Raw genomic sequence first — 22577 nt, forward strand, 5'->3', positions numbered from 1 at the left:
ATTCATAGACTTTTTAACAATAGAGAATAATTGGTATTTGCAAAACCATACACTGGAAACCAATTAAAATTTTTATAACATTAGCACATAATAAAAATAAATATAAAAAGCAAATAAAAAAATTTTTATGTTGTTTTATATCCCATTACATTTATAGGCATTTTACATTTTTGACACGATGTGCACCTTTTTCCAAATTTTCAATTTACGAGCAAAAATAAAGTTCTCAAAAAAAAAGTTAACAAATTTGTTATAGTTTTTTAGGCTATTAAAAATTTTTTTTTTACAGCATTCAAGAAAGTTAAGTTTGAAGATAATAAATCTTGAAGCAAAACCTATATAAAAACTATAACATCTTTTATAGACATTTCTTGCATAATATTTCTTGAATTTTTCTATTCAATGTTAAAAATTATTATATTTTTGATTGTAAAAAAAGTATTAAATATTTGACCAAAAAAAAAGTATTATATATTTGAATATTATATATTTATTAAAAAGTATTATATATTTGATTGGACAATAGTACCAAAAGAATACAGATATTATTTCTGCTTTTTTAAGGTGGATATTATTTCAGTTTTTTCAAGGTGGATATTATTTCAGTTTTTTCTTGCTTGATATATAACTACTTATCTCATATAACTACATACAATGGAAACCCAAAAAGATCAAAATATAAAAGTAAATTTTTTTTTGCTATATTTAGTAACGGAAATTAACATACACCATAATTGATATTTTTATAAACTAATTTTTTTCTTTTTAATTTTGTGTTGCAACATAACATATTATAAATAGCACTTTTATAAACTAAATTTTTTTTTTGGCAAAAAGCTACTTAGGACAAAAGTAAAGATTTGTGCTAATATCATTTTCTAAAGGCAAAACATTTCAATCTCTATTTAAAATTTCAAACATTTCAATCTCTAGTTAAAAAAACAGTAAAATTTTTAACCTTAGGGTTTTCAGGATCCAAATTAAGTGCCAAATCTAAATAATAATGTGCATTCTCAGAATCACCAATAGCGCTAAAAACAAAGAAAAAAATTTCAAGCTTTTATAGTACTTTTTTTTATTTTATTCAAGTTAGTGATTATGAAATCATCTGAAATTAGAAATTTACTGTAAAATTTTTACTAACTTGTATGTAGTTCCTAAAGTTTGAATTATTTTCAGATTTTCACTATCAAATTCCAGTGATGTTTTTAATGCATCGATTGCTTTCTGAAAAAAGAAAAACCAATTGGAGATTATAAAAACAAGAAAATAATTAAGTTAATATAAAGTTAATAAAAATTGTAAAATAGATAAAAATAAATAATAAAAAAACATAAATAATTGAACAATTTATGTTTAAAAACACAGAAAATATTACAAAGTAAACAAAGGAAAAACGAAAATAAACGCAAGGTTTAACTACAAAATGTTTAACTACCTATTTTTTGTTTGATAAAAATAAATTTGGCTGAGAAACATTTGGTTGCAAATTAATGATCAAATACATTCTCTATACTTGATCTGGTCAATCAAGTTTAGAGAAGTTTTATATGAGATCATGAGTAAAAACATGTGAGAAATACTTTCACTTTAACTCTCAATCAACTGAAATTCTTTCGTTTCCAAAATAATAAAAAGCAATAACATAATAATTTTATTTTTATTTTTTGTAACAATGCAAAATGTAAATCAAAAAATAATGAAGGTGTTTGAGCATGTCTCAAACAAGATTAACAATATTAATTATTACATCACAACTGCAAGTCTATTAGTACTTGCAGTAGTGGTATAATTAGCTTTTTAAGCAAGAAGTTCCTAGTTCAATTCATACCACACCCCTGGTAGTACAGTACTCAACTTGCTTTTCAGTGCAGCTACCTTGTTTGCCAAGTGTTTTGGAATTATACAGTTGAGGCCTGATAGTCTGAGAGTTGTTAACGCAAAAAAAAAAAAATTCATAAATAAATAAAAACTTATTTACACGTAACATTCCCATGTTCAGGTAAGCCATGCCAAGATACTCATATGACACAGCATTATGACCATTGATAAATTTTTGTCCAATTTTTAAATACTCTGTTGCCTGAAAATCTTTCTGAAAAACAAAATATAAACAATTATTTTAAATTAAATAAATTTAACTTTTTAAAACTTTATGACCACTAAACAAAACACTAGTACTAGTATATTGGTAGTAAACAAAAAGGGCTTAAATTTGACCAGGGACATGTTTGATAAATTTTAGCTGAGTCAGAGTCCAGGTTTGCAATTACAACTTATGTGTAAATTCATAAATTTTTGAATCATCACCATTATTAACAATCAGAGAATTTTCTTACTTCTAGAACCAAGATATTTAATTTAAGTTTAACCTTTCATAACTGTGTGTTTAGGTTGATGGTTTTCCATAATGCTTTATATATGATATTATGTAATAGTTTACAAACCTTTTTTACGAGATGCCTATGAAAGTTTTCAAAAATATCAATTTTAGCAGGGTTAAAACTCCAGTCAGTTATTACACAGTAGGCACAACAGTTAATTTTCATAAACATTTATAAGTTTTGGATAAAAAGGTTTTTATATGGAGATTAAGGAAAAACAAAAAAGTTAGTTGATAAAAGATCTTGATGATACAGGTACCGAAAAAAGTTTAGAACCATTTAAAAATTTTGCGTAATTTCATTATTTTTTCAATGTATGAAACTAATATTGAACTTTGAATGTTTGACTGTCTTGATGGTGTATCTTGGGTCATATTTTGAGGAATTAGGATCACGTCGGACATATTGTTGTTGGCAATCTTGTTGCAAAAATGTTGACTTGTCTGAAAACATGTCTTTCATCTAATCTTCAACTGCCCAATAAATATGTTCCTTGCAAAAGCTAATTCTATCCTTTCACATCTTTGTTGTTAACAACAGCTTTTTAATTGGTTTCCTTGCTGGCATTTTAAATTTATTTTGTAACCGACTTTGAATGGTTCTTTCACTAACTTGATCACATGTTGGAGTCAACCTTTCCTTAATCTCTCTTGCGCTTATAAAAGGGGACTTTAATACCTCTCGTTGTATTCTTAAGACTGTTCTCGAGGATGTAACCTTTAGCCGATCGCTTCGAGATCTTGAAGTAAATTCCCCTGTTTCTTTATAAAGTCTAATAATCTTGGTCACAGAGCTATGGGAAACTCCAATAACTGTCGCTATTTGCCTATGCAATTTGGAAGTATGGTAATATAAAGCAATAATTTGGGAACAAACTTCAATTGGTATTTCTTTACTTTTACCTATTGGAAAATACAAGAATATTAAAATAAAATTGTAATTCGATATAATAAAATGACAAACCTGCTTACGGTATATAGATTTATTAGTTTATGTGATGGTATTGTTAAATATCCTTTGACATAAAATTACTCAATTTGTGTGTGTTTGTTTATTGATCGCTTAATGTGTATGCAATTGAATGCAGTGTAAATTCCTTTAGGTTTTAATTTATCATCAAAGTTCAATATTAGTTTCATACATTAATGAAATTACGCAAAATTGTTAAGTGGTTCTGAACTTTTTTCGGTACCTGTATCTATGATGTAAAGACACTTTTTACTTGTAAGAAAATATTTAACTTAATAAGTAAATAAAATGGATTAATATAACTGCATAATTATCATTAGATTTTTATAAACTAAAAATCGTAAAAAAAAGAAATAATAGTGCTTTATTCTAACTAGGATTAATATAGCGAGTTAAATTAGAATTAAAAGTGAGTTCTGTAATATGATCCCAACCAAAAAAAATGTATGCTGCATATTTTAATTAATGATGAAACAAAAGTGATGAATAAAAATAAAAAAACTTATTTTTAACCTTAACTTATTTTTAAAATTATATCTTAATGTATGAAAATTATGAACAAAATGTTGACCAATTTTTTCCCATTAATTAATTTTACAACAGTTTGAATTAAAGTGTTAAATTTATTTACATTTTTGTTTAAATTTGCTGACTTGGCACAATTCAAAAACTAAAGTGCAGTTTGTTATTATTGATATTGTATTTATGAAACACTGTTGTAATAATAAAAAATGAATGAAATAAATGAATGAATAAAAAATGAAATGAATTTAAAATCAGGTAACTATAACAAACCTACAACAACATTCATAGTCATAATAATTTTTGTCTTAAAATTTTTTTCTCAAGATTTTTTTCAAAAAGCTTATTATAGATAAAGAGAATTGAGACATCTATTGAGACTTGAGACTTCTTGCTCATAAGACATTTACAGTATTAAAACTAAAAATGTGTTACAAATCGATATAGACACTGTTTTATGTTTTTATAGTCAAAATTAACATCAATTTTATTTTGAAACAAATTTATGAACTTCAACAACAGAAATAATAAACAACCTTTAACATATTTAATAATATCCCAAAAAAAAAATCAACTTGAAAAAAAAATTAAAACCTCCATTTTATAGGAAATTATACCAGCCATGATGTAAGCAGATCCATCGTGTTTGTATTGCAGATCTTTTTCAGCATCTTTTAATGCATCTTCATACTTACCAGTCAAAAAATGAACCTATAGAGAAAAAATGAACCTATAGAGAAAAAATGAACCTATAGAGATTTTTTTTAAACATGATTTTTTTAAATAAAAAAACGACTTTAAAAGTAAAAAAAAAAAAAGTAAAAAAAAGCAACCTAAAAATTGCGAACTTTATTAAAACAAAAAGAAGTTTTAATAAAATAAACTATTCAAATATTTTTAAATCATGTTTATAAAACATTTTAATATGTTTTATTTTACCTTGTCAAAAATAAAAAAGTATAATTAATTCCAACAAAATTACTTTAACACATACTAACCTCAGCACGACATCGATATACTAAATAGAAATGAGACTTCAATGACATCACATGATCAAAATCTTTCATGGCACTTTCGGAACTTGCCTTAATCTATAATATGAATTATCTTTTTTTTTCGAAAAAGTTTTTTAAACTAAAAAAATTGTTGAGAACTAAAGTTAACCTTATTTGCAAGCCTGCCAAGGGAAATTCCCCTTCCAATGTATGCAAATATAGAATCTGGAAAGTGCTATAAAAATAAAATTATTATGTTCACCATTAAATATAAACAATGTTAAAAAAAGTAAAAGTTATCAATAAAAATAATGTCCAAAGAAGCAAAAAAATTGTGTAAAATAGAAACATTTATTCTTGATAGGTTGACCATTACATCTCCCAAGGAAAAGTAATGGCAATTTACCAATTAAGTAGAGACATCTACTAATCTAAACTCAATGTGTAGTTAAGCATTAGAACTGGGGAATGGAATCAGGGAGCTAAACATTTTTCTACTAAGTGATTTTTGTTGTAATCAAAATTTCCAATTGAGTGAAAATGATTTTCCCCAACCTGCCTACAAAATGATTAAAAATTTCTCAAAATTGTATTAAGATCATCATTCTTGTAGTTGACTGTAGATGTTGATTGTTAAAATTGTCTATGGCATGCCAAAATACATATAGAACAGTGCTGGATTTAAATGAAAGACTTATTGTGAATCAATTACAAGCCACAAAAACAAATATTTGAGAAAAATGACTTTTAAGTTTTATTTAAATCTATAAATCAGTGCTTACAGCAACATGATTTTATAATTAAAGCTCCAATTTTAAGAATTATGCCTTAATATCTTTTTGGCTATTGCGTATTCTATTTATGATTATAAAAATGATAATAACTCATTTTGAAAAAAGTGTGGCTTGTCATTGTTTCACAATAAGCCCTTCAAATATTCTTTTTAAGATGTGGTGACTAATAGCTACAGCATTTTAAAAATATTTGACAGGAAATTGGATTAAAAATTCTTATAAAAACTAAGTAGATCAGAAACAAACTTTTCATATGCCACTAAAGATGACGAGGCTACTTGTGGTTATAACCCTCTCTCAACTCTATAACTCCAAAACACGAACCTTGGCAAACAAGGTTGCTGCGTGGAGAAACAAGTTGAGTGCGGTACTACCAGGGACGTGGTGGGAATCGAACTCAGAACCTCTCGCTTATGAATTGAATGCTCTACCACTACACCGCTACCGCATTACATACAAACAAAATTGAACAAATCTTAAATAAAACTTTATATATTCTTAGAAAAATAACCTGAATGATTGCATCGAAAATCTCATAACTTTCTTCTGGTGAACAAGCTCGCAATGCATCAAACCCTTGTGCTAGAATAAGCAATTTATAAATAATGTGAAAATTTTTATTTTATAAAGCTTTTTATCTGCTTAACTGGTTTTCTACTTGTTTAGTGCAACTTTCACTTGACTGCTATTAGTTTTTTAGACACTAAAAAAATATAAAAAATAAAAATGAAAAAATCTTAACCCTATAAACTAACAAAAAAAACTTCTCTACCATACTTACAATTTTGAAACTTATAAATATATTTTAAGAAAATAAAAAAAACTTTTTTTTCCATGCTTTATATAAGGTTACTTTCTATATATCGTCGTTGGCCAGGTAATATCTCACATGTGTAAAAAGCAAAATTTTACAGGAGACTGAAAAAATTATATATTTCAATGATATGAGGTTTTAAAAGTAAGAGTAAAAAACAAATAACTAACAAATTATATTATAATAAACAAATTATATTATAATTTGTTAGTTATTTGTTTTTTACTCTTACTTTTAAAACCTCATTTCATTGAAATATATAGTTTTTTCAGTCTCCTGTAAAATTTTGCTTTTTACACATGTGAGATATTACCTGGCCAACGATGATATATATGTTTGTGTGCCACAAAATTTGAAATCAATTTTTGAAAGCTTTTTTCTCAACCAATTTTGCTCAAATTTTGCACACTTAATCATTTTCGATGACAATACAAGGAAATGGAAAAATTTGACCAAAAAAAGTTAATTAAGTTAACAAAAATTTAATTTGTATTTCCCCATAAGAACACTGAATTAATAAAAAAAAAATTTAAAAACGTAACAGTAATTTTTCCTTCTACAAAAGATAACAAAAAAATAATTTCTAGGCCCAATAGAATTCTGCTTGCATAAAGCATGGATTTGAAAAAATAATTTTTTTTTGATTTACTAGTTTAAACTTTATAAATAATAACAAATTTTGATGTGAAATTGTGTTCATGAGAATTCTTTTTTGGCTTGAGATTCAGATATCATATAAAAATTAACTTCATTTTTCACTTTAAACTGCAAGTATATATATATATATATATATATATATATATATATATATATATATATATATATATATATATATATATATATATATATATATATATATATATATATATAATATTAATCAGTCAATGATAGCATAATTAGAAATACTATCAGCCAATAATAGCATAATTACAAATATTAGTTCAATCCATTCAATCCAATCAATTCAAAAAATAATGAAAAACCCTTTTGTAATAAGGAATGCTATCGGAAAAATCTGCCAACCTTTCTTGATCAAAAAAGGATGTAAGAAAGCTTAAATGTATTTAAATCAATATATTTCTGAAAGATTAAGACTGTAAAGATTACATATTAATAGGAAAAAAACAAAAAAAATTAAGTTTTACAGAAAATTCTGACTTTCTTTTTGATGCCTCCCATAAGTTTCTGGACAGAGTGATTTTTGTAAGTTTTAGCAGCGTAATCCCATTTTTTCTTCAAATCTGTAGCTGATTTTACTGTTTTTCCACTTAATTTCAATTGCTTTTTTATGATGGTCCAATATTTTTCAATAGGACGTAATTTAGGGCAGTTTGGAGGATTCATCTTTTTCGGAACCAACATCACTCCATTATCATTGTAAAATTTTGAGCATCTTTTGAGTAATGTATTGTGGCTAAATCAGGCCAAAACAATACTGAAGTACTTCTATGAGCTTTAATTAGTCGTTTTATACGAGAAAGACAACATTTCAAGATTTCATTGTGCCCAAACAAACATGAATTGGCAATTTTTTGCCGCAAGAGCAAAATCATGTGCCTGCCAAATCATCAATTTTTTCAAAAATTTATCAGTCATTACATACTTGTATTTATCACTCACATTTCCTCTTATTTTAGAAGCATAGTAGCACTGCCCAGGAATTTGTTTAAAATCCATTTTAACATAAGTTTCGTCATCCATCAAAATGCATCCATTATGTTTTGTTAACAAGTTGTCATACAACTTTCGAGCTCGACTCTTTGCTCGGTTGACATTTAGTTTAGTTTGCTTGGTTGACATTTTGAAACTATATAATATTTTAAATTATTTTTTTCTGCCAAAATGTTCTATTATACAAACACTACCACACACAAAAGAATAATTTCAAAAAACGACCGTTAACTAGCTTTACCACACCGCAAAAGGTGGGCAGATTTTTCCGACAGCATGCCTTAGTTTGATTGCAGTAAAGAGAAAATAGTTTTTATTTGAAATAAAAGCTTGTTTTTAAATTAACAGGAATTTAACATTTTAAAGGTGTAACTATGAAAGCTAATGGAAAACAAAAGCAACAAAACAACATGTGTCTGGTGTCTACTGCAGTAAGTCAACACATCTTATGTTTTTTGATATTTAAGTTTAGCACTTTAAGATCATTAAATTAAAAAAACACCAATAATACTCAGAACAAAAGTTTCCAATAAGTATTTGTGTTGGAAATAGCTTCAGCATCACTTATTTTGAATTTATCAGTGAAAGAAAGTAAACAGAGAGTGTAACATCAATGTTAAAGAATGAGGTACAAATCAACATCAGCATGTTACCAGCAGCATGGTGATCAATGATGCAGATTTGCTACCAAGAAGTAAAACTCAAAATGAAATTTCATTTTTAGAGAAAAAAGTCCAACTTATTGAAGAAATAACAGAAGAAGATGGATTTGTAAATGAAACAGAAAATATTTTTGAAGGGGTTTCAATGTTGAGCAGTTGTAGAGCAGCAGTTAGATTTAGAGGTCTAAAAGTTCAATGCTAGCTTAACATTCTAGGTACTTTGTTTGCATTATTTAATGCATACTTAACAATAATATTTATACTTAGCAACAAGTTTTCAAAATGTAATTTAACAGGAACCAACCCGAACCAGTTTTGGTAATGCTGGAGCGGTATGGGCGCCCAAAAAATGTATTATTTGTTGATTTACTTTTGCTTTTTTTATTAAAAATATGAAAAACTGTTATTTAGTTACTAACGGAATGTTAGATTTAAAAGAATGAATTAAAACTTATAACAAAACTCTATTTAATAACAAGGAACCATCCATAAATTACACAACGCTAACAACATAAGTAAGAGTTCTAAAGCTCTTTTACGCAGCAATTTTCATAGAGCTTTTTTTGATTTTTGGTTTAAGTTAAAGTTCTGCAAGGGAAAACTTTTGATCTTTTTTGTTTTGCTTTTTAGTGAAATTTAGCGTTGCATAATTTGTGGACAATTATGTTTGAAAATTTTTTGAAGGATAGAATGATTTTAAAATATTTATTCAGAGTAAAGTTAACGTTTACTTGATGGCAATTAAGAGTTACCTGTTTTTAATAATAAGTGAACAAAAGTAAAAAAATTTTAATAACAATATAGTAATCGGGAATATTTAATTTTTGAACAAATGAACTTAGAATGAATGAAATAATCTGTATTGCTACTTTATTCTATTATGCTATTATGTTCTTGCTATCTTCGATTGCTTATCTTTTATTGCTTATCATTCTAAAATCTTCTATTCTTCTTTTCTTAATTTAAATCTTCTATTCTTCTTTTCTAATTATTCTATTGCTTATCATTCTAAAATCTTCTATTCTTCTTTTCTAATTATTCTATTGCTTATCTTCTATTGCTATTTTAATCTTTATGCTATTATGCTTTTTCAAAAAGTTTCTCCTCATATTAGGGATGACTCTTTTTTTTTAATTTTTTTTTACTTTCACGAGTAAGTAAGTTAAATTTTACTTTCACGAGTAAGTAAGTTAAATTTTATCAAAAAGTAAATTACCTAAGTAATTTTAAACGTTTTATGTAAATTTAGTTTACCCATGAGCCACAAGCAAATTGAAGTAAATGAAAAATAACTCTAAAAGTTAAAAATCAAAATCCTTTTGTTTGATATTTGATTCTTTATGTGCTGTAAACAAAAAATAACTTGTATTTATGAAAGAATGAAAAAAGCTGTTTTATTGGAAAATAGTGAAAATCTATTATTTAAAAGCCAAATAAATTATTTTATAATATATTTTTGAAATTGACTAAATGAACTAAAAGTTGATTTTGTCTAAATATAGGAATAAATTTTTTTTAAGTAAATTGTTGATAAAAGCAATATAGTTTTTTTATTTGCTTTTTGTTTTTTAAGATCATATCATTTAAATATTAATGGGACAAAGCAATATGAGAGCAGGGCCACTCTGACGACAGGGGAATTTATTTTTCAAAAAAAGTTACATTTCCGTGTAAGTAATTACTTTTTTTGAAACAACTTTTACTGTATAATGTAAGTTTTTTTTACTTTCAAAAGTAAGTTATGTAAAAGAGGATTACATCAAAAAGTAATTTATTTATAGCTATTTTACATGAAATAAAAATCACGTGAAAAAACTGTAAGTGTATTAATGTAAAAGTTAATTACTTTTTAAAATTATATTACATAATGCAATAGCTCCACAAACTAATGTAAAAGAAGATTACAACAAAAAGTAACTTCAAAAAAGTAATTTTAAAAAAGTCGCATTAAAAAACTGTTTACTTTTACATTTAAAAGTTAATTACTTTTGAAAATTACATTACATAATATAATAGTTCCACAAACTGTAGTTTACATTTACCTATAAAAGTACCTAATTAAAAAAAGTTATATTATAAAAAAACTTGCATTTGAAAATAAATTACATAAAAGTAATATGCTACCAAATGCAAATTAAATTTACAAATAAAATAATATTTTTTAAGTAGGGATTTTTTATTTTAAATGTAATAACAAATCTTTGTTAAAAATAAACTATATAAAATAAAATTTAAATTACATAAGCTTACATTTTATATAATTTGTAAAGTAATTTATATAAAATAAGTAAGTAAATTTACTTATATTCTACAATAACTTTAACAGGATCTTGTACAACAGTAATGCAAAAAAGTAAAGTCTAGAATTCAGACAAAGCTGAAACTTGGCAGTGAGAAGGTGCATGTACTCATGGGAGAATCAGAAAGACTATTTGAAAGGTATAATTGGCATAATTGTTAGTTCTTTATACAGTTTTTTTTGCACAAAAGTTTTTATTATTGAAAAACCAAGGAAGGAAAGTTTAAACCAGTCCTGGATTATGGGCTCTACAACCCCATGTTCTGCAGATTTAGAAGCTCCGAAATTTTTAAGAGGATGCTTTATTTTTGTAAGTTTTTTTTGCCATTTTAATAAGAAAAAAGGCCACCTGCTCAAAAGTATCCCCAGACCCTGCAAGTCTTAATCTGGCACTGGTTTTAAGAACTACAGTATTTTACGGGCATGAAAAATTTAGAACTATTTATGTAAATATCTTTATCTGCGTGTAGTATCAGTGGCCTAACTATAACAAGGCCAGTGTAAACAACATTTACTGCCCCTCAAGCAACTAGGCCCAGGGCCGCAAAGTTTAGGAGCCTCAACATGTATTTGAAGAGTTTTTTTTGTTGTTTTTTTAGTAAAAGTTATTGTTCCAGAGAAACAGAAATTGGGCACCTGGACCAGTATGCCTAATAGCCAAAAATATTTTGCTTCACCATTGTGTAATATATGTATAACCCAAGCAGTAGCTAAGCAATCATTTATACATAGATTAGGAAATAAAAATTGTGGTGATTGGAGCCTGGAAAAAAAATACCCTAAAACATTTACTATCCCTACCCTAAATGTGAGGGCAACAAATTAGTAACTTATTTTTTATTTTCTTACACTAGATTTAAGTCGACAGGTTTTAAAATTCAAAATTCAAAGGTTATGATTGTAAAAAGTTTACATCTAAACCAAATAAGGAAGTTGTTTCAACATTTTCCTAAACATTCTAATGTGATATAAATAAATTATATTTACCAAAAGTATATTTATTAACCAAAATCATTGCTTTTTCATAATTATATTAATATTACATCTCAAAATTTACGCAAGTAGACATTATATTATTGGTTTTCCATAAAGTCTTTACATGGTTTTTAACAACACATTAAAAAACCTCATTTGTACGTAACTATATAATAATACTATTAGTTAAAGATGCTGTTAAGTAATTCTAATCGATTTAATGATAAAAGGAATCGCCACATTTTCAAATTATAAAACCTTTTTACATTGCTTTTGACATGGTATAATACCACGCAATACCACTCGTATTTAAATCAATTTAAAATTAACTCTTGTATTTTGTTTAATTCATATTTTTATGGATCAGCCTTCCCAGGAGAGGCATGCGGTCGCACGCCTTGAGTGAACACGGATATAATTTTACTTTCACGGAAATAATAACATAAAAATAATATATATATATATTTTTTTTTTGAATTTTTTTTTTCTTATAACAAAATTTTTTTTTTTTAATTTTACATATTTTTTTTTCTAATTTTAAATTTTTTTTTTATTACAAATTTTTTTCTTATCACAAAATTTAAATATATATTTTTTATTGTTACAATATATTCTGGCTTTAATGCTGTTTTACATAAAAATAGGAATGCATAAACTCGATATCCGTTTAACAATACAAAAGAAATATTAATCAGTTGTAAAAAAAGTTGTAGGGGGAAGGGGGTAACACCTCGGGCAGCCTAATATTCGACCCACTAAAATATTTAATACCACGATTTTTAAAAAATGCATCTGTGATTCTTGCTAGATTATTATCCAAACTATTTTATGTTTTTTTTTCTTATTTTTAGGGTGTTTTTTTTTTTTTCAGCAACGATATTTGAGACAAGTCGAGGAACGAAACAGAAAATGTGTTCAAAAACTTTTTTAATCTATTTTGAAAATATATTTATATTGTTGTAAATTTTACAAGTTATTAAAATAATAAATCGTATTTATGAGTAGTTTTATCATTTGAAACTTTGAAAGATTTAAAATGGATTACACAAATGCACTTTATATTATTTCGTCATCTATATGATGCCCAAATTTGTCATCAATACCATTTGGCAGCTGTTGGGGTCATTCGTTTTATGCAAAATCTTTAAAACCAATCATTCCATTAATTATCTCTTCTGTGTTGCATTTGAAATGATTTTATTTTTACATCAAACTTGTTCCGTAATTACAATTAAAATACCACAACATTTCCTAAGTACTTTTTTGCAATGCAATAAATTGGATTTTCCAAATATATTGCTAATAGCTGATTTTTGTTTGTGTTTTTCAGCATCGAATAGTCGAAAGATGTTTCAGCACACTAACAACAATATTGTCAGATAAAAGACTTAGTCTACAGCATAACAGCTTGGAAGAGTGCATGCTGATTTCTGGAAACAGCCATGTATGGACTGTAGAAGAAAAAAACGAGATTTTGCAAGATGCCGTAAGTAAATATTTACAAAAGCGCAGAACAAAAAAATTTCCACTCGAAAAAAAAATTAACTTTGCCCCAAATCCTAAAAATGTAAATGAAGAACCGATAACTGCACATCCGATAAGTGACACAAGTTCATCCGACAATGAACTATCATGTCCAGATGAACGAGATGCAAAATCTAGCAAAAACGAAAGTAGCTCCACTGACGTCTCGGGAACAGATGAAGAATGCAGTGACGATGAAAGTTGTTCTACTGACAGTGAATGCAGCAAAATACTTTAAATTTCTTTGTTAAAATAATAACTATATAATACTTTAATAACTTGTAACATTTACAATAATACAAATATATTTTCAAAATAGATTAAAAAAGTTTTCAGTCACATTTTCTGTTTCGTTTTTCGACTTGTCTCAAATATCGTTGCTGAAAAAATCAACTCCCAAAAATATATTATAAATAATTATAATATAAATAAATAAAAAATAAATATAATGTAATAAGAAAAAAAAAAAAATTTTAAATAAATATAAATATATATATATATATATCTCATTTTTATGTTCATATTTTTATATTAATAATAAGAATAAATTATGAATAAAAATAATAAAATAATACGACAAATTAGTTAGGTTTTTTCAGCGCCTTTTTAAAAATGCGCCATTTTTAATATATGCTAAAAAATCGTGGCCAAATTATCAAAAAAAAAATATATATATATATGCGTGGTCACTAAAAGCGTGGTCACTAAATGTATGTTATTTTAGAAAAACACTTCTTTTTTTCTAAATGAAACTTACTAAAACAGAAGAATTCGGTATTTCAGCTACTTATATATTAATTTTTTAGGTATAATCCCAAAAAATACAAAACTATAATTGTCAACTAAAATAAATTTATTAAACTCAAGCTTCAGAAAAAAGCATGATCATCAATTTTTATTGACAAGTTTTTAATGACTTTACGTACAGATATTTAGGGGCTTAGCAATAAGACTATTTTTGTCTTCTCTTGCCCCTACCATTTGTATATTTTACAAAAGAAAAGTAATTGTTTGTAACTGCAAATTTAGAAAAATTAAAAATTACAAAAATTAAAAATCAGCCACTGCATTTAAAAATGTCTTTATGTAATAAAAAAAACAATAATCAATGACCAAATTAAATTTGAAAAAATACAAATGATCTTGAAGACTAAAGTCACTTATAAAAACTTTGACAAATTTTAAATCTGCGCCATTTGATTACTTATTCACCAAAAAAGAATTAAATTAACTTTCACTCCAAACTTTTGAATGAGGAACAGAATTTGATTGTCAGACGAACTTATAACTTAATTAAAGATAATGTTTTAAATCCCCTAAACAATTGGGGAGGTTGCTCAAAATTTATATGGTCATAATTTTGAACACTAAGAGATTATTGCATCACATTAAAGCAGCATAGCTACAAATACGCCCAGCTCCTTTTCGGTAAACTCTTATCAAGGTCACTAACCTATTTCCTCCGGACAAAAAAATTTTTGAAAAAAAAAAGCTTTGAATAGGCATTAAATACCTTTTCAAAGCTTTTTTGCAAAAATTATTTCTTTGATAGCCGACTAAAACTGCGAAGTCAACCTAATGTTTAAAAAAAAAATTACAAGTTTATTCTAAATCACTATTTTAATTGAATAAGATTTTATTTTTCTAATCATCCTTGTGCAAGCTGGACACCAAGGCAACAAAAAGGAGGTTATTAGGGTGCCCACAACCTATAGTAGAAGATTAAAAAGCATTCTTTACCATCTTTTTTCAAATGGACTATATATGATAAAACGCAATAAAAGATTATATCTGATAAACACTCCTTTAATCATATAAATTATATCAGATAGTTTAAATGACTTACTAATTTTTGAAAACTGTTTTACAATTGGTGTGCTTGTGGATACCAAAATGTTATATTGCGTCATATTACCATAACAAAATATTTGATTGAAAAGGCAAATACAAAGAAAAAAAAACTGGAGAAAAAGCGCGCTCTAACAAACAATGACTTAGTCAAGGTTTACACATGCATGAATTGTAATTGTAAATAACAATTTTTTTCAAATTACTTTTATGTAAGCTGTTTTTGCTAATTATTTACTTTTAAACGTAAAAGTAATTAGTTGTTATGATGTAGTTTTATTTTTGTAAAGTAAGTGTAATGTTTTTTAAATATTATATTTACATAAGTTTACTTCATAAATAACTCTTTTTACATATAAAAAGTAAATTACATTTCGATGTAAATTTTTTACATAATTATAAATTCATGTAAATTTTATACATAAATTCAACTTAACTTAAATAATTGAGTTTTACATGTTTTATAATTTATGTTAAAAAATATGAATTACTTTTAAATGTAAGTAAATTAAATAATTTTATATGAGTTATGTAAAGTAATTTATGCTTAAAAGTAATTCATCAAAATAAATAAAAGTTTTTACATCAAAATAAGTAAAAGTGCCATCCATGTTTCATATTCTTTTCGATTTTAATGATAATAAAAATAATGATTAGACTAACTTAATAAAAGTTTTATTAAGTTATTTTTAAACTTCAATGTTTTTAATTGTTTTTAAAATCTATAGTTAATGAAACTTACTATATATATATATATATATATATATATATATATATATATATATATATATATATATATATATATATATATATATATATATATATGTATATATATATATATATGTATATATATATATATATATGTATATATATATATATATATATATGTATATATATATATATATATATATATATATATGTATATATATATATATATACATATATATATATATACATATATATATATATATATATACATATATATATATATATATACATATATATACATATATATATATATACATATATATACATATATATATATATACATATATATATATATATATATATATATGTATATATATATATATATATATTATATATATATATATATATATATATATATATATATATATATATATATATATGTATATATATATATATGTATATATATATATATCTATACATATATATATATATATATATATATATATATATATATATATACATATATATATATATATATATATATATATATATATATATATATATATATATATATATATATATACATGTATGTGAATAATCTTTTTTAATATAGACAAACTATTGGAATAAAAGACATAATTTAATGTGTTAATACTATTTTTTAATTTTGCAAATACTAAAGTATTTTTAAATATTGATTAAAAATTATTTAAAGTATTTCAAATGTTTAATAACTACTAAAATTAAAATTACTAAAATATAATTACTAAATGTTTAAAATACTTTAAACAACATTCAATAAATATTTTCAAATAGTATAGTATTTGCAACTTAAACATTTATTAAAAACCAAAAAAAAAAAAAAAAAGTTTTTCTTAGTGTAACTAAAGTAAAATACACTTACATCCACCACTAAATTGATGTATTTAAAGAAATGTCAACGAAATGCTATTTTAAATAAACTACTTATCTTCTGATAAAACATGGTGAACACAAAACACATCAAATTTAGCCTAAAAGTTTAGCTTAACTGAATATTTATTTATTTAGTGTATGACACAAAACCTAAAATACTATTAAAAATTGTGTTTTTTATATAAACAAAATGTAAATATTTATTGCTCTATTATTGTAACATATACTTTTTTTAACTCACCTCCTCAAGGCCGTCAAGACCACTACAGACGAGGAGGCTACTTTATTGTGGTTATAATCCTCTCTCAACTCTATATCTCTGAAACAGGAACCTTGACGAACAAGGCCGCTGCGCGGAGAAAGAGAAACTAAGCACTATTATTAATAGAGGCACTTGTTTTGCATGAGCTTATATGCAATACATTCATAATTAAACATAGATGTAAGGATTTTATTAAGGAGACTTTTTATATACTTGAAATTTGTATTTGTTTTTAATGTATAGAATCACAATGATTAAACAAGTACAAACTACTTTTAATTGTGTTTTCTTGTGTGTCAGTTGCAGACATGTTTCTACGGCTTTATGCAATGTGTTTATTTGAATTGCAGTTTGTACTACTTTGTTATTTGGTTATTTTGAGCCCAGTGTTTAAAAAGTCAATTACAACCCTCGGAATTAGGGTCGGCACTGCCAACCTGAAAGTATTTGAGGCAAAAAATTGCCGACCTCGTTTTTATGTTTTATGGTTTGACCTTTGTATCAAATAATTTTTGCCGACCTCAAAAAAATTAAGGTCGGCAAATTATTGCCGATCTCATTTTTTCTAATTCCGAGGGTTGCAATTAAAACATTTTCATTTTAGGTTTAAAAAAAGGTGAATAAAAGACAATTGTTTTCATATTGGGTATTACATGCGATGTTTCACCACCTTTTACCACAAAAAAGTTAAAAGGTCTTTGGTAATACTAAAATATTTTTAAAGTCCAAAATATCACAAAGATTGAAATTCAGTAAAGCTAGCCAAAATGAAAAAAATGATGCGACAAAAAGTTCTTTTTTTACTCCAAGGTCAGAGAGAAATTTTCAAAGAATTTGCAACAATTTAATCAAAACTGATTAAATTGTTTCAAGATGCTAATGTGGACACTGTTCAAAGAAAATTAAATAATTTAGAGTTTAAGGTCTGCCAAAAAACTTAAATTAACAGCTATAATGATAGCAAAGCGTCTGAAGTGACCAAACAATGGTAAAAATAAAGATGTGAATAACTGGAGATCGGTAAGTTTTATTTATATGTAAACAACATACATATATACATACATAACATACATACATACATACATACATACATACATACATACATACATACATACATACATACATACATACATACATACATACATACATACATACATACATACATACATACATACATACATACATACATACATACATACATACATACATACATACATACATACATACATACATACATACATACATACATACATACATATATACAAACATACATACATACATACATACATATATATATATATATATATATATATATATATATATATATATATATATATATATATACAGACTTAAAAACAACATCAAATGGTAAATAAACCAAATTTAAATGTTACCTAACTCCTGAATAGTTGTTGAATCAGCTTCTGTTCCATAACTAGCAACAAGTTTAATAAAATCACTAGACTAAAAATTTGATTTAAATTTATTTTAATAAAAAATTATCATTATTACAAATATAACAAATTTATAAACATAAAGTTAAGTACATTATAGTAAAGTGCAATCTATTTACTATCAATGTGTGTACTGAAGCTTCCACCAATTGTTATTTCTGTATGACATCAGAGTATGGTCATGTAGACAAGTCTGCAATATAAAACATACATATATATCATTTACTGCGTACTTGCATGCACATGAAACACCATAGATGATGTCATATTAAAATAAAAAAAGCTTAAGTACATACTTGGGTACATGCTAATAAGTCTAGAAAATAATTTACTATTGTGCTGACCTTAACATGCAGTAGCAGATATATATGCATGCATGTAGGTATGCGCATGTGTGTGTGTATGCATGTATGTCATAGTGTTTGCCAGTTTGATGGCACTGCATGTAATACAGAATTTTAAATTGGTTCAAAATTCCCTAAAGGTTCAGAAGATCAAATTTAAAAAAATAATAATAATATTAGGCTCAGATTTGAGGAGTTACGCTAGACATGAAGAAAACGTAAGTAGTACGCACAACAACAAAAATGAATTAAGTTGATCAATTTTTTTTTGAAAAAAGCGTTGCCATTAACAAGCAAGATCATCATTCAAAAAATAAAAAAACTATATTTCAGACTGACATCAGTTATTCTCTAGCATTTTTAAATATGTTTAACAAATTATTATTTTTATTTATTTTTATTATTCAAAAACTCTTTATTTACATTTTTACTGGTTATTTTAATAAGTTAGTATTAGTATTAGTATTAAGAATTGCTGTAACTGGTGTGAGGCAGTGAGTGTGGTATTAACACACTATAACAGCCGATTTTCTTGATTGCTGCTCATCCAGCAATCAAGACCTGCTTTAAAACTGTTAACTGATTGTGCTTTAACCAACTCGCTTGGCAAGCTATTCCACAAATTAGCCGATCTATTAAATAAAAAGTTTTCACGACAGGCTTGCTTAGTGATTTCTTTGACATATTTAAAGCTGTGACCTCTTGTTTGAGTTTGTTGAATACTAATTTTTTTTATTGTTTCTAAATCGTTAAAACCGTTGAAGAATTTAAAAAATTGAATCATATCTCCTCATTGCCTCCTTTTTGTCAAAGTAGTCAAGTCAAGAGCTTTTAGACGATACTCATAGTTGATTATTTTAAGTGATGGTATTAATCGAGTTGCACGATATTGGACTCTTTCTAATAACTCAATTTCTCCCTTTCGAATAGGTGACCAAACTTGTACTGCAAACTCTAACAGTGGCCACACAAAAGAAACATAAAGTGTTCTTAGCAATCTAATATCTAAGCAAACGAAGCATTTTCTAATCCGGCCCAACATTTGGTTGGCTTTGCTTACGCATTTTATAACATGATTTTTCCATTTCAGATTGCTTGAGAAGATTACTCCAAGATCACTTTCAGATTCTGTTATGTTTAACTTTTGATCATTGATATAAAGGGGTGATTTTTTGTTATTCCGGCCAAAGTGCATGACCATACATTTTGAAATATTAAATTTCACAAGCCAGTCTTGAGTCCACTTAAAAGCTAAATCAAGATCTGAATGCAAAGAAAGAGTTGATGCACTGGAAAGCATTTCATTCAAAATTTTGGTGTCATCTGCATACAGCTTGGTTAGATTTTTTAGAGTTTCAGGCAAATCGTTTATAAATAGTACAAACAAGAGTGGCCGAATTACTGACCCTTGTGGCACACCACTGGTAATTTCTGCCCAAGAGGATACATTTTCGCCTACCACAACTCTTTGTTTTCTTTCTTTTAAAAATGCTTCAATCCATTGTATTGTCAGACCAGATATTCCATAAGCTGTAAGTTTAAGCAACAATCTTTTATGTGGCACTGAGTCAAATGCCCTGAAAAAAATCCCAAAAGATAACATCAATAGGTTCATTCTCTAAGGCGGCTTGAAATAAAAATTCTCTAAGGCGCCATTCTCTAAGGCGGTTGAAATAAAATCAAGTGTTTCAAGTAGATTCGTTAAGCATGATTTGTTTTTAACAAAACCGTGCTGTTGCTTGACTATTAGTTTGAACTTATATAGAAACGTTTCAAGTTTACATCTGATTATACCTTCCATTATTTTACATGCACTTGAGGTGAGTGATACCGGTCAGTAGTTTCCTGCTAATGTTTTTTCGCCTTTTTTGTACAGAGGAATGATATTTGCTGATCTAAATTGCACTAGCAGTTTGGTGGTTTTAAACGATTCTTTAAAAATATACGTAAGTGGAATAGCAAAGGCTGATGCACAGTTCTTTAAAATAGCTGAATGTAAATTATCAACACCACTTGATTTGTTATCTTTTAAGTTTTTTATTCTTAGATAGACATCTTCATATGTAAAATCTTTATTTGTCATAATGAATGTTTCAGTAGCTCTTAAATCAAAAGAAGGCAAAATTTAAATCAAAATTTAAATCAAAAGAAATCAAAAGCTTGAAAATTTTTGTTTAAGATATCAACATTACCTTTTGAATTTTGAGTGGTTATACCATTTTCTCCCTTTAATGCTTTTATAGTATCTTTGACTGCTTGTTGATTGTTCATGTAGATGTAGAGAAGCTTTGGATTCTTGATGGCTCTTTTTACCAGATTAAACTCAAAGTTTAGTCTCACTTTTTTAATCTCGTCTGCTACATTTTTGCAAATCATTTTGTATTTAGATTTCAAAACAGGGTCTTTCCATTTACAAGAGCAGTTTTTATATCTTAAATTTTGTTTGCTTCTAATAAGAAACTTTAACCTAGCATTAACCCAGGCTGGTCTAATTTTTAAAGAGTTAAATGTCTTTTTAATTAAAGTGAAATGATTACATGCCACCTCAGTATAAAAAATCAGTTCATCAAACATTTCTTGGTCGTTTTTGTTACTGAAGCATTGTATCCAGTCAACATTTGAAATTAGATCAGATATTAGTTCAAAATTGGAATTAGCAAACATAAATCTTTGCTTACTTTTATTGTCACGAATTGCTTTATCAGACAAGATGAAACTCAAACATATTATAAGATGCCCTCTGGTTATATTTCCCAGAACAAATTTTGAATCTATTTCGTTAACACTCGCTGACTAAGTTGTAAAGATTAAATCTAAGGTACTCCCAAGTTGTTCATCTGACAGCTGGAAAGTTGGTATGCTAATATGCTGATAAAGAAAATTATCATTTAAAATATCTGTAAATTTATGTTCAATTCCATTCTCATTTGAAATTGCATCAACACAGCCATTTGACCAGTTGATTGATGGGAAATTGAAGTCGCCCATGATAAGTAAGTCTTTGAACTTATTTTTGTCTATATATTTGCGTGCCAGGCCAAAAACCACATCAAATTCTGCTATATCCAAAAAATCATTTGGCCTGTAGATACATCCAAGTAAATACTTGTCATTATCAAAATAAACAACTGCCCACACTTGTTCTAGTTTACAGGGATTTAGAACAGCATCATTTAGTTCATAGGAGTCTAATGAGTTGTCTATATATAAACAAACACCACCGCCTTTTTGTCCGTCTGATCTGTCTTTTCTGTACAGATGGTAACCTTCAATGTTTACAACTGAATCACTTTTAAACCATGTCTCAGTCACAGAAATTACATTTGGTTTGTATTGTTCAACTACCACTTTAAACTCATTTAACTTGTTATCGAGAGAGGTAGCATTTAGGTATAAACATGACAACTTTTTAATTTCATTGCAATCTGACACTGAAT

At 26.2% G+C, this 22577-nt stretch overlaps 1 protein-coding gene across 2 annotated transcripts in view; it reads right to left on the bottom strand.

The window, feature by feature from the left end:
* Nucleotides 1–22577, bottom strand: part of LOC101236609 (tetratricopeptide repeat protein 13) — a 76179-nt gene that overhangs the window by 41119 nt on the left and 12483 nt on the right. Inside the window, exons 3-11 of one of the 2 annotated variants that reach the window (XM_065800289.1) lie at nucleotides 18916–18989; nucleotides 18737–18806; nucleotides 6176–6246; nucleotides 5040–5105; nucleotides 4874–4966; nucleotides 4470–4586; nucleotides 1982–2095; nucleotides 1145–1227; nucleotides 959–1031 (exon numbers count right to left, since the gene is read on the bottom strand). In XM_065800289.1, coding sequence (XP_065656361.1) covers nucleotides 959–1031; nucleotides 1145–1227; nucleotides 1982–2095; nucleotides 4470–4586; nucleotides 4874–4942 — 456 coding nt within the window. In that variant the 5' untranslated portion in view covers nucleotides 4943–4966; nucleotides 5040–5105; nucleotides 6176–6246; nucleotides 18737–18806; nucleotides 18916–18989. The remainder of the gene's footprint in view (nucleotides 1–958; nucleotides 1032–1144; nucleotides 1228–1981; nucleotides 2096–4469; nucleotides 4587–4873; nucleotides 4967–5039; nucleotides 5106–6175; nucleotides 6247–18736; nucleotides 18807–18915; nucleotides 18990–22577) is intronic. The other variant, XM_065800288.1, reaches the window with a different exon arrangement.

This window comes from Hydra vulgaris, chromosome 06, assembly GCF_038396675.1.
Source record: "Hydra vulgaris chromosome 06, alternate assembly HydraT2T_AEP".
Taxonomy (NCBI): domain Eukaryota; kingdom Metazoa; phylum Cnidaria; class Hydrozoa; order Anthoathecata; family Hydridae; genus Hydra; species Hydra vulgaris.